Below are 17118 nucleotides of genomic sequence, written 5' to 3'. Positions count from 1 at the left end.
CGGCTCAGGGACCTGGTGGTGTCTGAGCAGCACTTGCAAAGAGCAGGCGGTGAGGAGAGAGATGTGTTGTAGGCATCCCCAAACTCAGACCAGCTGCATGTCCGCTGCTCGATGCCCAGTCACTCCCTGACCTGCCAAAGATCCCCATTTCCTTCCCCTTCTTTTTTGTTTACTTCTGAAAGCCCAAGGTGGATGCCAGTTTGCTGGATACCTTAAACCAGGGCTGCAAACTGGTGGCCCAGAGAAAGAATGGAGTAGACAACAGCCCTGGCTGCTCTGAAAAGACCTCATTCCCCAGAGCACTAGCCCCTCGGGCCTCCGCGGCCCTCAGCGCTCCCTGATGTCTTGCCCTGACCCACTGCACCTGTTCTGGAAACTTCCCTGGCCTGGCAGGTGTTTGAGTTTGTGCCTACCACCTTCAGCTTTGCGCAGGAAGCAGGAGGATACGTGGCAGGGTGGAGTAGGGACCCCTCAGGAGCTGGAGGCTTTGGGCATGCCTCGGTGTACACATCCCGCACGCCAGCTGCCCTCTGGGGCATTCATCGAACAGTACCTCTTGTCTGTCTTCTTGGAGCTCAGTCCTTTGCCCTGATGTTTGTGTCTATGGGATCTCAGGACGGTCTCTGCGCCTCTGTGCCCTCGTCTGGCCGTGCAGAGTATGTAGTGAATGGCTTTACTCTGACGTCAGATCGTGTGATTACATCATTCCAGGACACAGAGGGACCAGCAGCAAAATCGTGGACCAGTCTACTGAAGGGGAAGGAAGAGAGCCCTGAGGTGGGTGAAGACTTGAGCAGAACAACAGAACCTCTGTGCTTACTGTCCCCAGCAGCATCCGGGGGCCTCCAGAGGGCTTTCCCCCTGTGGTCCCGGCAAGCCCTCCCTGTCCTTCCTAAGCACGGTGTCATTCTGCCCATTTCACAGATGGGGAAACCCAGACTGGAGTAGCTTGCCCGAGGTTACAAGAGGAAGCCAGAACTCACCCAGGCCTGGGAACTCCAATTCCTTGTCATGTTTCTGTTTCCTGACAAGACAGGACAAAAACAGATTTTAGGATCCTGAATAAATAAATTATATCTGTACCTACCTAGGTCAGTTACGCCTATCTCAGCAAAGATGGCCCCAGTGAGTTCAGACGTGAACGAATACAACGCCCAGAAATGTCTTTGTTAGATCATGCACAGGCCTGGGCCATGTGCTCAGAATACAGAGGTGGCTAAGTCAGATCAGGTTAGTCCCTGGCCTCAGGGAGCTTGCAGACAGCATGGAAATAAAGCCATAAATACACCAGATGATTTCAGAGAGATGACAATAAAGGGTTATAGATGGTGGCTACTCTCTGAAAGGGTGGTCCAAGGAAGCCCCTTGGGGGGTCCCATTTGAGCTCAGCCCAGTGCCTTAGGGAACCAGCCAGCCACATGGAACAGCAGGTAGAAGGGACAGGGGAGTGCTTTGAGGTGGGAATGAGCTGGCCTGATCCAGGAGCAGGAGGAAGCCTCACTGGTGTGGGGATGGAGGGCACCAGAGGGTAGAGAGAAGACGGTGGGGAAGGGTAGGGAGGGAGGAGAAAAGGCCCCAGAGCACCATCGCGGTTTCCTCTGTGTCCCACCTGGCCTGTTCTTCTTTCCCAGTCCTGTTGAACTTTCGCCACCTGACATTTCTGATCGGGCTGCAGTACTGCTCACCGCATAGGCACGATTTCTGGAGGACCTGACCCTGGCCCCGCAGAGCTTCCAATGACTAAAATCATTTGCAGATAGAGAGCAGAGCACGTTTCTAGTTTAGATGATAAATGTCAAAGAAGGAGGATTAAAAATGAAATGGCCCTAAGGATGTCACTGGAATCCTGCCACGGAGTCTGGGTACTTTGTAGCAAACAGAGCGGGGGTGTGACCAAGCTGGGGAGAGATTTTGATGAGAGAAATTTTTCTTTCTTTTTTTTTTTTTTTTAAGATTTTATTTATTTAACACAGAGAGAGAGACAGCCAGTGAGAGAGGGAACACAAGCAGGGGGAGTGGGAGGGGAAGAAGCAGGCTCCCAGTGGAGGAGCCTGATGTGGGGCTCGATCCCAGGACCCTGGGATCAGGCCCTGAGCTGAAGGCAGACCCTTAACAACTGAGCCACCCAGGCGCCCCTAGAGAGAAATTTTTCAATAGCTAATTGAAGAGATCGTTTCCTGGGACCTCCCGGATCGTAAGAAACGGAGATCTCTGTCTCTTTGCAGAGATCGTGGTGGGGGATCCTGGATCTCACTAGCCCGTGTGGACTCTGTCCCTCTCGTTCCTATTCCCTCTTCCTGCTTAATAAGCATGTCCATCCCCCACAGCTTCCTCCCCCTGTGGCCACCAGTGCGACCAGCACGACGAGCCCGCAGGAGCCGTCCAGGGCAGCAGAGGGAGCCAGAGCTGTCAACGAAGCCATCGACAGAATCGGCCTTCTGGGGAGCAGGTACCTACCGAGGCGGCTTCAACACAAAACCAGAACCCCATAGTAATGCAGCCCTGAGGATCTCCTTAACTGAGGTTTCTCTTTGCTCCTCCTCGGTTATTCCAGGCTGTGCAAAGCTGCTCCCTTAGACCGTACCCTCCCTCCCCTTCCAGCTCCAAAGTGCGGAACTGTCTTGATGTCTTTCTGGCCCATGTGTCTTTGCTGGTTCAGTTCCGTCCACCCCGTGTAAGACTTCATCCCCCCCAGGGGCTTCCACCGGAGGACCCCATGCAGCAGACAGTGGTGAACTTGCTGTCACCAGGCTGGGGGGGGGTGGGTGTCTAGAGGGGAGAGGGGGAGAGTGGCCCAAAGCAGTGTCCCTTCCACCGTCATTTTTCTGTTAAGTTTGTTCAAACGCAGCTCTCGGTTCCATTAACTTGTAGGAGCAGCTACTGGAACTGTCAGGTTTTCTCTTCAAAACAAAGTCTTCCCTTTAGTCTTGAGGCAACATTGATCTTTGGAAAGATGCACCAGGTCGAGCCGATAGTTTCAAGCATGGTTGGCACACAGCCACATCCGCTGGGCACCGTGGTCTCTCCAATGTGCCCGCGCCTGGCTGGGGGGCAGGAGAGGCTGGAATCCAGTGGGCTTTCTGGTCGCTAGAGGCCCTGGCCTGGGACTGTGTGCTCTTTCAGTGCTGGGCATCCCTCTAAGAGTCTGAGACCCCACACTGTGTACCCCGGTGGCCATGAGTAGAACCCAGGGGTTCCTCTACGCAGGAAAGGGCTGGTGCCTGAGGATACCTTACATCTGATATACTTCTGTTTGCGGGCAGCACACATGTCACCCGCTGCTTTTTTCTTCATCCTCAAGATCCTTGGTGCTCCGGGGTCTTGAGGACACGCCACCTTAATCAGCACATGTGGGGTGCATTTGCAAACCCCACTCTACTGAGTCGGGAATGCCTGCAGCCCCAGAAGCAGGAGGTGCGAGGTAGGTCTTTAGGCCAGGAGTAGCAGAGGTTTTTAGCGAAGGGCCAGATAGCGAAAACTTCAGGCTTTTCAGTTTATTTGTCTGTTGGTTGGTTTGTTCTAACAACCCTTCGAAAGGTAAAAGCCACTGTTAGCTCCCGGGCTCTGCAGGCTGTCTTCTGCCACGCCCTGCTCCAGACCCTTCCGAATTACCAGTCAGCTCCGCCATCTTTGCCATCTTACCGGTCTGCCGGCCATCTTGCCCCAAACAATGTCCTCTACTTGGCTTTTCTTTTATCACTAGTTGTACAGTTATTATAAAGGGGAGGAAACGACCCATGTGCTCCTTTGAACCATATGCAGATCAGTTATTCTCTTCTCAAACCACGACTTCTTCTGAGCTAGAAGTCAGTGCAGTGGCCTTGATGGGTCTGCTCTCTGTTGTGAACCATCTGTCACTGCCCGTTCCCTAAACCAAAATCCCGTTTCAGGCAGCAGCAAAGGCTTCTGAAAGTGCTCCAGGCCATCGAAAGTGACTCTGCCCATCTCAGCACGGTTGCTTCACCAACGGAGGGCCCCGTGCCAGACCCAGAGGTGAGAACATTGACTTATAGGGATTTCTAAACGCATTCAGCGTCTTGCCTGAAAACTGAGGGCGGAAGGGCCCCTCTGTGCGATCATCTCTGTGTGGTAGGGATGGCTGACAGCAGTAAACTTAACGTCGCTCTGCCCAAGTCTCCATCCCCCTCCCGCCCAGCATCTGGACAGGCATGGAGTGGAGCCAGGGCTTGCAGCAGAGAGAAGCCTATCCACATAGGAGGCAATATAAATAGCATGTAAGCCCAGAGGAAAACGGCCGACATCGCTGGTCATCAAGAAATGCAGGTTAGAGCAAACTTAATGTCCCACTTGATATCTAAGCTCCAGGATTTTTTAAAAGATTTTATTTATTTCTTTGTCAGAGGGAAAGAGAGAGTGAGAGCACAAGCAGGGGGAGCGGCAGGCAGCAGGGAAGCAGGCTCCCCGCCGAGCAAGGAGCCCGATGCGGGACTCAATCCCAGGACCCTGGGATCCTGACCTGAGCTGAAGGCAGGTGCTTAACCAACTGAACCACGGAGGCATCCCTCCCGGATTCTTTTTGATGATAACCTCTAGGACTGGCAAGGTCACAGCAGGCTTACCCTGCTAGCAGCAATGTAAATGGGTGGAACTCTCTCAAAAAGCAGAAAGGCCAGGCTCAGGAAGAGCCTTAGAAAGACTTAAGTCTTCCCAGGCCAGCGATTCCGCTTCCTCACTCTAAGGAAATCACTCAACAGAACGCAAAAGCTATAGGCACAAAGATGTGTGTTGCAGAATGACTGGAAGTAGGGAAGAATGAGAAAGAAAAAAAGAACCAGAAATAATATAAATGTCTCATGATAAGGGAGTTAATCGGGAGGGCGTGATGTATCAGCACAATGCGGTAGTATAAAAGGAGGGGAATTATCATTATGGCGATTATGCAGGATGAAAATGGTGAGAATATAGAGTTAACTGCAAAAGGTGATGTTAATCTTCATTGAGTCCAGTGTGCTAGTGGGATTGTGCAAAGCCACGGCCGTGTGATGTGTTGACACAGCGGAGCCGGAGCCGTGAACCAAAAGGCCAAGTTGGCATCCGGGTGGAAGGATAATGGGGATTCGCATTTCTTTTGTGTTAGAAGGTGTGTGTTCGGGTGGAAGGGTAATGGGGATTCGCATTTCTTTTGTGTTAGAACGTGTGTGTTCGGCACATCCTTCTCAGCCCTTCCTTTGCCCAAGGCACATTTGGTCACATGAGCCCTCCCAGAGCCACACATAAACCTCCCACAAGAGCAGAAAGACCCCCATGCCAGCCTAGACCCGAGTCTGGTCCATCATTTGGAGGGCACATGATCTTTAAAGCCTCTTAAGCTCTCTGATCCTGGGAGTGTGTGGCTGTCACACTGGGTAAATAACCCACAACCATGGGCTTTGTGGGGGTAGGACAGCAGAGTTTTGTGAGGGTGAGGACCTTCATGCCTGACACTGGCAAGAAGGAGCCAGCAAATTATCAGTTGAAAGTTGGACATCTAGAAAAATCAGAAAATTCAAAGCTTTACCACCCCCACCCCCGCCGTCCATGCCCCCTGCATGGAACAGTAGCTTTCTTAGCCTTGAAGATGCTAAGTGTGATAAAACTTGAGCCACATGAAAAAGAACCTGGAATGATCAAGTCTCCTTATAGCAAACAGAAAACCCAGGGCAAACTGACATATCCAACAAAGGGAAGGAAATGATAGACTCTTGTAGTAAATGCCATGGTGGGGACCAGGTGGGGCCCAGGTGGGGCGTGATCCAACAGCTCACACTGTGTCTCCGCCGTACCAGCAGCATCCTTGAGCTCTGTCCCCACCTCAGTACCCAGGCCCGGCTCTGCTGTCTCCCTGGGACCTCTCAGTAGCTCGAGTGGTTCCCACCTCTTGCCCCTCTCCCCTTGGGCCCCACAGTCAGGAGAGAAGAGCATGTCCTCCATGCACAGGACTGAGAGTGGGTCACGTGCCCATCACCGAGCCACCCCCTCCTGGGGGCTCAGGGGACCAGCCACACTGATTCACTGGAACAGTCAGGCTCCTCCTCAGTGTGGGAAGGAGCCTATCCCCTTCTAGGACCATCCTCGTGGCTGAGGAAAGAGAGAGGGTGACTTCCAGACAGGAAAATCAGTTATTCTTGGTGAGAGAGGGGGAGGGGGCAGTGCATGCCAGAGACCAGGAGCTGCCTGACCAGCATTTACCTTCGACCCCCACGAGGGGTCCTAAAGCAAGCAATTCAGAAGCAGCATAGTCATTTAATCCCAACACTGGCAAGTTGTGACACTTCCTTAGCTAATAGACCCTTCAGCTTCTTCATTTCCAAGCCTCGCTGCAGGACTTCACACGTTTTAGATTGCACAGGGTGTGAGATCCAGCAGCCCCTCTGTGACCGCCTCTCGCCGCCCATCTGAGCCTCCTCCGTGCAGCCAGCAGCCAAGGTGAACGGTGCCGCCTCCCCATGCCTCCCGCCCCACTCACCTGGCGGCGCCACGCCCCTCACCAGCGCAAGCGCGTCCACCTCCCAATCTCAGAGGGTTGAGGTTCCTCACTGTCCTGCACGCCTGGGACTCAGGCCCAGCGCAGCGGAGAGGGCCTGGCTAGGGCCCTGCACGGCCCCGTGGCAGAGGAGGAAGACTGCACAGCGGGCTCTGCTAATAAAAGCCGGCCCTGTGTTCCTTCTGGGAGCTGGGAGCTGACCTCCCTCACTCCCTCCCCGTCCCCATCGCATGGCAATCAAGGCGCGTCCAAACACACACTGCGAGTGATAGCACGTCTCGCTGGCTATTAATTAAAAAAATAAGTAGGGAACAGTTGCTGTTCGTTTGCTCAACTCCCTGCTCACAGAACCGTTGCAGATTACCAGTGCTAATTAACAGAGGGCATGTGCACGCGGGGAATGCACCATTCTATGAGCGACTGATCCGTGGCGACCAGCACTGCAATCGGGGCCCGAGGGGACCTCGGGAAGCCATTCTGCAGCGTGGCTGTTTATTGATGGCATTCACACAGCCTCGGACCAGACAGCCTACCCGCAAATGAGGCAGCACTCCAATCGGCGAGGGGAGCGCACGTGGGGGCTGGCACGCATGACAGAGCTTTCCCCGGTGGCCTTATCTCCCTTAGTCTCTGTGACAGGATTGCCAGAGAGATGGTGTCATCACCTCCTGTTTCCCAACCAGGCTGAGGGACGTCAAGTGTCTTGGCCAGGGTCCTATATTACCCACCAAATTCATTTGCTAGGGCAGCTGTAACCAGGAACCATGGACAAGGTGGCCTAAGCAGCAGAGATGTATTTTCTCACAGTCCAAGATCTAGGTGTCTGCGGGTGTGGTGTCTGCCGAGGCCTCTCCTCCTGCCTCGCAAATGGCCGTCCTCTGGCTGTGTCCTCCTCGGTCTTTCTCTGAGCATGCCCACCCCTGGTGTGTCTCGTGAGCAGCTCTCCTCTTTTTGTAAGGACATGGGTCAGACTGGATTTGGGCCCACCCTCACAGCCTCCTTTTACCTTAGTTACCTCTTTAAAGGCCCTGTCCCCAAATACAGTCACATTCTGGGTGTAGGGTGTTAGCATCTGAATTGGGGGGGTGGGGACATAATTTAGCCCGTAATACCTCCACAGTCCAGCCATGAACACTTGGAAATGGGGATGAAAAGAGCACATTCAGGCAGAATCTGATGCCTTTTAGACATCTTTTGTGATTTGCAAACTCTTACAGAAAATACTAACTGCCCGGGTTTCACAGTAACTATGTGGTTTTTTTTAAAGATTTAATTTATTTGACAGATAAAGAGCACAAGTAGGCAGAGTGGCAGGCAGAGGGAGAGGGAGAAGCAGACTCCCCGCTGAGCAGGGAGCCCAGACACAGGGCTCAATCCCAGGCCCCTGAGATCATGACCTGAGCAGAAGGCAGATGCTTAACCGACTGAGCCATCCAAGCACCCCTCCAACTGTATTTTAAGTGCCTTACAAACAGGAGCTCTTTTAATTTTGGTAAAAACTGTATGTAGCGGGTGCTGTTCTTACCCTCCTTGTACGGTTGGGGAAACTGAGGTCCTGAGTGGCTAAAATAACGTATTACTTAGTGGTAAGCTGAGTCCTGCCTGTCATGTTTTCATCCTTTGTCATTCTTTTTCTCTTCGTTAAGGACAAATCAAGAACAAAAGGCGGAGACATCAAAGACGCCATCTACGTGACCATGGAAATCCTGTCCAACTGGGGCCACGCCTCCTGGGTGGGTCTCACGGAAGTGGAATTCTTTGACCTGCACGACACAAAGCTTTATGTGTCGCCCCATGATGTGGACATCCGGACCACGGACACGCCCGGGGACCTGGGCCAACTGGTCAATAGGAACTTAGCTGTAAGTGGAGGCAGTACCGGAGTGAGGTTTGGCCTCGTATTTTGGTGCATTTTCTCTGCCCATGATAGGGCTGCAATGCAGGTGTGGGGAGGGGAAGAAGAACAGAATCTTCCACTGTCGTTCATTTGGGCACAGTGGGAGGAGCCTGAGGGAAAGGTCCAGGTGAGGGCCCCCAGGATCCCTGCTCTGTGGGTTTTTCTTGGGAGAGGGAGCAAAGAGGAGCCAAGTCATCCCCTTTTATCCAGCCTGCAGTTTACCCCAGGTGCCGCCAAGTGTGGGGACCCCCGGGGGGTCATGGAGGTCATTGCCATCATTTTATAGACAAAGACACTAATGCCCCCGGGAAGAATGTGGATTGGTTAAGGTCACAGGGCCAGAATGTGGTGGGGCCCCATTCACAGCCTGCAGCCTGGCCCAGGGCCCAGGCCCACAACCGCTCAGGGTCCTGTTTCCCAGCAAACACTGAACGTTCCTTTAAATATCTAGTCAAAAAGAAAGAAAGAAAAAGCCCTGGAGTTTTCTCCTCTTTCCACTTGCACGTTGGGCACAGAGGCTGGGAGCTAAGCTGAGGCAGGTCGCCCCGCTGAGTCACCTTTACTATTCTGTGCTTCGGCTTCCGTATGACTTCTCTCCAGGAGGGGCCTGAGAAACTGGGAGCAGATTTTGCCTCTGAATACGGATGAGCAAGGCACAGAGGCAGTAGGGGTCTTCCCTTGGGCGCTCTTTGGCACCTTTTGAATTTCCTGCCATGTAGCTGTATTATCAATTCCAAAGAACAAGTTATTAATTTTTTTAAAAAAGTATTGAAAATGAAAACACCTGCCATACATTCAGTTCCTGCCTCATGCGAGGCATGGGGTGTCATACATACAATCTTATTTATACCTAGTGGGACACGGGCTCAAGAAGCCGAAAGGCCTGTGTTCGAAGCTTACCATTTACAGCCTCATAAGCACGGGTACCGCACCCGACCTCTACTTTAGTTTCTCATCTGTCAAATGGCACAATAATCGTCCTTACCTTGCTACGATGTTGTGCGGGTCGAACGTAACTGTAAAAAGCTTGGCAGCATGCCTGGCTCTTCCAAAGGGCCCCAAAACATCAGTTCTTACTGTATTTGTTGTTGTTATTAGTCATAGTATTAATATCATTAAGAAGTAGATATTATTCCCATTTAAAGACGAGGAAACGAGAGGGGAGCTTTAAAATCCTGAGTTCTAGAGACCCACATTCTGGCCTTGACTCGGTAGCCTTTAGCAACTTACTTGCCTTCTCTGAGAATCAGTTTCTCTGCCTCCTGTAAAGTAAAACTGGAGGGTGTGGATAATCCACAGGGTTCTTGTTTGTCCACAAAGAAACTGGAGTCTGGCTCACTTTTGCAGATTTCCAGCAAAGAACTTTGTTGCGAGTCTTTGGGTAACTGGTAGATTGACTGTCCCCCAGGCCAGAAGGGGCAGCCCCCACGGTCATGTTGGGGGTCTAGGTAGCATCCAGGATGCATGGGCACCAGGGGTGTGGTCTTTTTTTGGGCTTGGGGGGCCACATTGGTTAATTGGTTTGCCATCCTGTTACCGTGCTGGAGATATGCAGTCCCAGGAGAGGAAGGCTGCGGACCAGCCTGGCTAGGAAGGTGGGCACCTTCATGCCGGTTACAATGAGAAGCCACAGTGGGCCAGGGAGGGAATTCTCCCTGGAGAAATTCAGCGTTGTTACTGAAAGGAAGGCAGGGGAGATGCTAGGTAAGCTGAGAAACACCGCCCGTCCACAGGGTTAGACTGGGTGGTTACAGCCCTCTAAGATCAGCAGCTCCGTGACCTTGAAAGAAACAGGTCCCATAGGTCATGGCCGCTGGGATGCTCTGGCCTTGCATTTCCTGCTCTGCTTTCTGCTTCGAGTCTGTAGGCGCCCGTGTGTGCTGCAGGGGCTTAGAGGGGCCCTCTCCACCCTGGCCCCCCTTATTCAGAGCAGTGGCATTCTGGATGCCTGCTGTATACAGAATAGAACATACCAGAGCAATAAAAAGCATCATGGATTTGATCGGGGCCAGTTCTCAGGATGACTTTTCCTTTTTCCTCTGTTCAGCAGAGGCTGGTGAGCTTTGCCACGTGACAGCAAGGAAGAATTTGGCCCGTGGTTTTGGTGGGGTCGAGGTTTTAAATTTTGGGCCCCGAGGTTGGGACAAGAGGCGACTATCTCCCCCTGGGCTGCTGGATCTCGGAGCTGGCTGGATTCTCCCTGCCGCCCTGGCACGGGGTCTCCCTGATGGTCGTCCTGTTTACCCGGCCCAGGACTGCCAGCACATACTATCTCTCAGGGCCACCCAGTTTCACTGGGGTTTATTCAAGACCCACAGCGTGCAGGCCAGGGCTGCAGACATCCCTCAGGTGAGCCTCACAGCAACCTTGAGTTGCTCTCCATATCTGATAAATGAGAAAGCACGTCTCAGGGAGGACTGGTGACTTTGCCCCAGCCACACGGCCATGGGGTGGGGGAACTTGGCTGCAGTCTTACCAGGAGATAATTGAAAGTGGAGTCTGGGTTCAAAAGAGAAGTCGCTTCAGTGGAAGAGAACGGGATTGGGGGTGGTGCTGCTGGAAGATGAGGCGGTGCCCATGTTCGGTGCAATCCCTCCTCCCCTCTGTGTCCACACCATCTCTCTTAGTGGCCTCGCCCAGGCCCATGGCTTCAAGATTCCAAATGGATACACCACAGCCCGCCTGCTTCTCTGAGTCCCTGACTTGAATGCCTGCCAACTGCCTGCTTAACATCTCTCCTCAGATGCCTGCTGGACCCCTCAGACTTCAGAGTTCTAAATCTTAAGTGTTCATTTCCCAGCCCCACCCACATCTCTCCCTCCTGCAACAATCCTGTGCCCAGTAAAGGGCACTGTGGTCCACTCTGCTGCCAAGCTCATCACCTAGGAGTCTTCCTGGACTTCCCCAACCCCTGCCCGCCACCTTCCAGCAGTCTGGCCCCTTCTCTCCATCTCCCTGGTGGCCCCCAAGTCAGATCAGTGCGCTGTTCCCTCTCGCTGGCACTGTTCAGTGGCCTCCTGTCTCATTGTCTTCTCTTCCAGCCCCTTCTGCTCCATTTTCTACTCTGTATCCAAAGTAATCTTTTACAAATGTCGGCCTGTACCCCTCCCCTACTTAAAACCCCGGCCATGACTTTGCAGGACACTTAGAAATAAAATCACATGCCCCCCATGGCCTGGGAAGCTGTCTGTGAACAGTCCTCCAGTTCCCTCTCTGCCTGCCTCTCACCCCCACCTCCCCACCTCACACACCAGGCTCCAGCAACCATGGGGCTTCCTTCTGCTCCTCTGGCGCTCCAAGCTCCTCTCACCTCTGGGCTCTGTCCAGAACATCCCTCCTCTGTCCCTCCTACCTGCCTTCTCCTCATTCAGATTTTGGCCCAAATAACTCTCAGCAAGCACTTCCCTGACTATAGTGTGTTGGAGTCTTGTCTCACGCCACCCCCAGAAAATGTCATTTTCTTCAGGGCACTTTTCATGTTAAGAAATGATTTGGTTGCTTGATTATCATCTGTCTCCCCTCCATTAAGCTACATGTTCTTGTCTGTCCTAACCATACTATATCCCCGGCACGTAAATGTACACAGTACATTTTTTGTACTTTTTATTTGAAGGAATCATAGAATCACAGGAAATTATTTTAAAAAATTGTGCAGAGAAGAGAAAAATAATAGAGGGAAATCGATGAAGTTAGGTTTTTTGAAAGGATCGACAAAGTTAACAAACCTTTAGCTAGGTTTGTCAGCTAGGTTTCGACAAGAAAAAAGAAGAAAGGATTCAAGTGACTGAAATCAGGAATGAAAAAGGGGACGTTGCTACCAACCTGACAGGGGAAAAAAAGATTACAAGGGAATATTCTGAACAATTCTGTGCCAACAAACGAATATGTCCCAGATGAAATAAATGGACAACATCCTAGAAAGACACTAATCACCGAAACTGACTCGAGAGGAAATAGAACATCTGGCTAGACCTATAGCAAGTAAAGGGATTGGATTAATAATCAAAAAAACTTCCCACAAAGAAAAGCTGAGGACCAGATGGCTTCACTGGTGAATCATACCAAATATTTAAAGAATTAACACCAATCCTTCACAAACTCTTCTAAAATATAGAAGGGGAGGGAACACTTCCAAACTCATTCTTTGAGGCCAGTATTACCCTGACAACAAAATGAGACAAAGACATCCCAAGAAAAGGAAATTATAGACCCACATCCCTTATGAATATAGATATAAAAATCCTTAACAAAACATTAGCAAACCAAATCTACCAGTTCATAGAAAGATCTATACATTGAAACCTAGTGGAGTTGGTCCCAGGAATGTGTGGTTTGTTATTTAATATACAAGAATCCATCAGTATAATACAACATGTTGATAGAATGGAAGGAAAAATAACCATGTGACTTAATGGATACAGAAAAAGCTTTGCCAGTTCAACACCCTTTTGTGATGAAAACCATAAACAAACCAAGAATAGAAGGAAACATTCTCAACCTGATAAAGGGCATCCATGAAAACCCTCAGCTAGCCAGCATCATGCTGGTAAAAGACTGAAGGCTTTCCCCCAAAGATCAAGAGCGAGACAAGGATGACTGTTTTCACCACTTCTGTCCAGTCTTGTACTAGAGATTTTTCCCAGGGCAGTTAGGCAAGAAAATGAAATAAAAGGTTGGAAAGGAAGAAGTAAAACTATATTTGTGGGTGATATGATCTTATATATAGAAAACTCTAAAGAATCCACAAAAATTTCAAATAAAGCTAAAATCAAGGTCGGCAAGTTTACAGGATGAAAGACCAATATACAAAAAATCCGTTGTATTTCTTAACTCTAGCAATGAATAATCTGAAAAGAAAATTAAGGGGAAAAAATCTGTTTAAAATAGCATCAGAAAGTATAAGATACTTAAGGTAGATCTATTTTTAACTTCTTGAGGGACCTCCATACTGTTTTCCACAGTGGCTGTACCAATTAAAAAAAAAAAAGATACTCAAGAATAAATTTTACCAAATAAAGACTTATACGTTGAAAAGTACAAAATATTATTGGTGGTAATTGAAGAAGACACAAATAAATGAAAAGATGTTCCACGTTCATGGATTGGAAGACTTAATAGTGTTGACATGACGATGCTCCCTAAATTATATACAGATTCAGTGCAATCCTATCAAGATTCCAGCTGCCTGTTTTGTGGAAAGTGATAGGCTGATCTTAAAATATATATGGAAGTTCAAGGGACCCGGAATAGCTAAAACAATGTTGGAAAAGAACAAAATTGGAAGACTCACACTTCAATTTTGAAACTTACTACCAAGCTTCAGTAATCAAGATTGTGTGGTACTGACATAGGGATAGAGAGAGCAATGGAATGGAATTGATAGAGAAATAGACCCTTATGTCTACAGTCAATTGATTTTCAACAAGGATGCCAATCCTATTGGATAGAGAAAAAAGTTATTTTTTTAGCAAATGGTTTTGGGACAACTGGATTTCTGCATGTAAAAGAATGAAGTTGGATTCCTACCCTAACATCGTCTACAAAAACTAGGTCAGTGGATCAAAGACCTTAAAACGTTCAAGGTTTTAAGGCTGTAAAACTCTTAAAAGAAACATAAATATAAATTTCTGTAGCCTTGAGCTTTTCAATGAGGTCTTAGATGGGATATCCAAAGCATAAGCAACACAAGAAAAAATAGATGAATCAGACTTCATCAAAATTTAAAACACTTTTGTGTCAAATGACATTCATCAAGATAGTGAAAAGGCAGCTTACAAAATGGGAGAAAATATTTGCAAATCGTATATCTGATAGGGGTCTATCATCCAGAATACGTAAAGAAAATAACTCTTAAAACTCAACAATAAAATGACCAACCACCTAATGAAAACATGGCCAAGGTACTCTGCATAGACTTTCCTCCAAATAAGACGTACGTGGCCAAGAAGCACATGGAAAGATGCTCCACATCATTAGTCATCAGGGAAATGCAAATCAAAACCACAAAGAGATATCATTTCACACCCACTAAGATGTTATCGTTCTTGAAAAGAAAAGAGAAAATAAGCGTATTGGCAGTTGTGGAAAAAAGCATACCTTCCTGATGGGAACAGAAAATAAAATGGTGCGGCCATCGTGGAACATAGTTTGGCTGTTTCTCCAAAAGTTAAATGTAGAGTTACCTCATGACCTAGCAATTCCGCTCCTGGGTACGGACCCAAGGGAATTGGAAACGTGTTCCCACAAAAACTTAGACACAGATGTTCATTGCAATATCATTCATCATAGCCACTAGGTGCCAGCAACCCAAATGTCTACGGACTGATGGGTGGATAAAGAAAATGTGGTGTAGCCACACAATGGAATATTACTCAGGTCCGAAGAAGAACAAAGCACTGACACTTGTTACATTAAAGATGTACCTTGAAAACAGGATGCTACGTGGAAGAGGCCAGACACAGAAGGCCACATGTTGTATGATTCCACTCATATGCAGTGTCCAGAACAGGCAATTCATAGGGCCAGAAAGTAGGTCAGTGGTTGCCAGAGGCTGTGGAAGGCAGGAATAGGGAATGACTGCTAAAAGGTATGGGGTAACTTTTTAGAGTGGTAAAAAAATATATATATATATGCCGGAAAAAGATAGTGGTGATGATTACACAGCCTTGGAATATACTAAAAACAGCAACAAAAACACTGAATTACACGCTTTAAAGTGGTGATTTGATATATGTGAATTATACTCAATTTAAAAAAGTATAGAGAGGTCCCATGTGTCCTTGCCCAGCTTGCCCCATCGCTGACGTCCTGTGTAACCATAGTGCATTATCAAAACCAGGAAATTGACATTAGTATAATGTGCAGACCTTCGTACACGCGCACGCGTGTGTGTGTGAGTTCTATGCAATTTTATCACGTGTAGATTAATGTAGCCACCCCTACATCAAGTTACACAGCAATGGTTCCGTCACCTCAAAGGGATTCCCTCATGCAGCCCTTTAATAAAGCCACACCTCCCCACACGCGTCCCTAACATTGGCAACCACTGATCTGTTCTCTGTGCTTTTTGTCACTTCAGGAATGCTATATAAATGGAATCATACTGCATGTAACCTTTTTGAGACCGGCTTTTTCCACTCTGTATAATGCCCTTGACTTCCATCCAAATTGTTGTGTGTATCAATAGCTTGTTGCTTTTGATTACGGTAATTTATTAAATTGGGGCTCCTTCTGAGGGCAATCCAGCATCTGCCCGAGGGAGTGGATCTGTGTCAGGTTAATTCTGGAAGAGGAAAGTACCTTTGTTGGGAGTTAAGGAGGGACCTCCTGCAAGGGGCCTCCCCTGACCATCCGTTCTAAAAATGCCCTTCCATTGGCCATTAATAATTCTCTCTTATTTTCTTTGTCCAGTGTATCCCTGCCTGACTGGGTTTTTTTTCTTGGCAATTTTACTTGTTTGCTTTCATGCAGAGCTGGGACCTGGTGGGCCAGGCTCCACTGCCCACCCCTGCATGTGGCTCGGTGCCCACCCCACAGGAAGGTATTTATATTGGGCAAGCGGATAACAGATGCTGTCGATGCCTCCCCGGCCCCTGGGTCCGTGTGTGCGGGCACTGATATTTTTCTTTCTGGCCTCCGGGGCCCACTTTGCCTCCCATGCAGCAGGCCCAAACTGGTGGGGAATTGAGTCCCCGGGAGCCGCCCTCAACCTACGCTGGTGGGAATTGGGGTATGAATACCCTGGCTCCCTTGTCCCGAGGGTGGCATTGCTGCGAGGCATGTTCTGCTCTGGCTCCCACGCTCCCTGGTGGCCCTGAGCTCCAGATGCCACCGGAGGGGCTAACTTGGTAACACTTTATGGAATGCCTTTCCTGCCCTGGCCTCCCCACACTCCAACTGGTGTTTCCTTTGGTATCTAAATAATCTCCTGACGCTGAAATCCTTGCCTCGGGGTCCGCTTCCGGGGGAATCCACACTAAGACAGAATGAATTAATGAATTAAAATGGGTGTGAATCCTGACTCCACCACTTAGGCAAGCCACACCCCTTGCTCCCTTGCGGAGCTGTGGTCTTCCTTCCGGGACACGGGGGATACGGGGGACACGGGGGACACCACTAGCCCCTCCCAGGGCTTTGAGAGAAGGTGCCCCGATTCTCATTCTGCCAGTTCTGCGATGGGCAGGTCCGGCGGACGCTCGGCCTGCTGGCTTGGCACCTGCGGTTTGCCCAGCGCACCTTGGTCAGCCCTCAGTGGCTTCCCGTCAGCCTTTTTCTTCGAGACTCCGTCTGCTAATGAGGCCCTGAGTTACCCGCAGGTTAATGTTCTTTGACTTTGAACACCATGATTCCCACTTAGTCCTCCTGTTATCCCTCCTGCTGACAGAAATGTGATGGGAAATCAATTACGGTCCCCTCGCCCGCGTCTAAGGGTCAGCCTTCAGACTCTTCCTTTGTTGAGCAGCCACAGTGACCCAATTTAGGCCCTGACGTGGGGAAGGAATGAGGGGCACCCAGTGGATTTTGAGCTGTGGTATCTTGACCTCTTGCAGCTGCCCAGAGCACTAAAAGTTCTTGCAGAGCTTGAGAAACTTGGCTAGAATAAGTCAGAACCCCTTGAACTCCTCTCACTCCCTTAACAAAAGCAGCGTCCTCCCTCCTGAAAGGCACCATTGTCACTGGAACAAACCCCCTTTGTTTTCCCTGCAGCTGGAGCCTGGGCCTCGCATCTCCTTGGGGG

The 17118-nt window shown here is 49.7% G+C and overlaps 1 protein-coding gene across 5 annotated transcripts in view; it reads left to right on the top strand.

The window, feature by feature from the left end:
* KATNIP (katanin interacting protein) overlaps nucleotides 1-17118 on the top strand; it is a 183972-nt gene that overhangs the window by 116906 nt on the left and 49948 nt on the right. For all 5 annotated transcript variants that reach the window (XM_034670220.1, XM_034670219.1, XM_034670216.1 and 2 more), the window contains 4 exons: nucleotides 712-777; nucleotides 2328-2449; nucleotides 3891-3993; nucleotides 8131-8346. In XM_034670220.1, the coding sequence (XP_034526111.1) occupies nucleotides 712-777; nucleotides 2328-2449; nucleotides 3891-3993; nucleotides 8131-8346 (507 nt within the window). The remainder of the gene's footprint in view (nucleotides 1-711; nucleotides 778-2327; nucleotides 2450-3890; nucleotides 3994-8130; nucleotides 8347-17118) is intronic.

This window comes from Ailuropoda melanoleuca, chromosome 10 (assembly GCF_002007445.2).
Source record: "Ailuropoda melanoleuca isolate Jingjing chromosome 10, ASM200744v2, whole genome shotgun sequence".
Classification (NCBI taxonomy): domain Eukaryota; kingdom Metazoa; phylum Chordata; class Mammalia; order Carnivora; family Ursidae; genus Ailuropoda; species Ailuropoda melanoleuca.
This window is presented reverse-complemented; position numbering and strand designations above follow the sequence as displayed.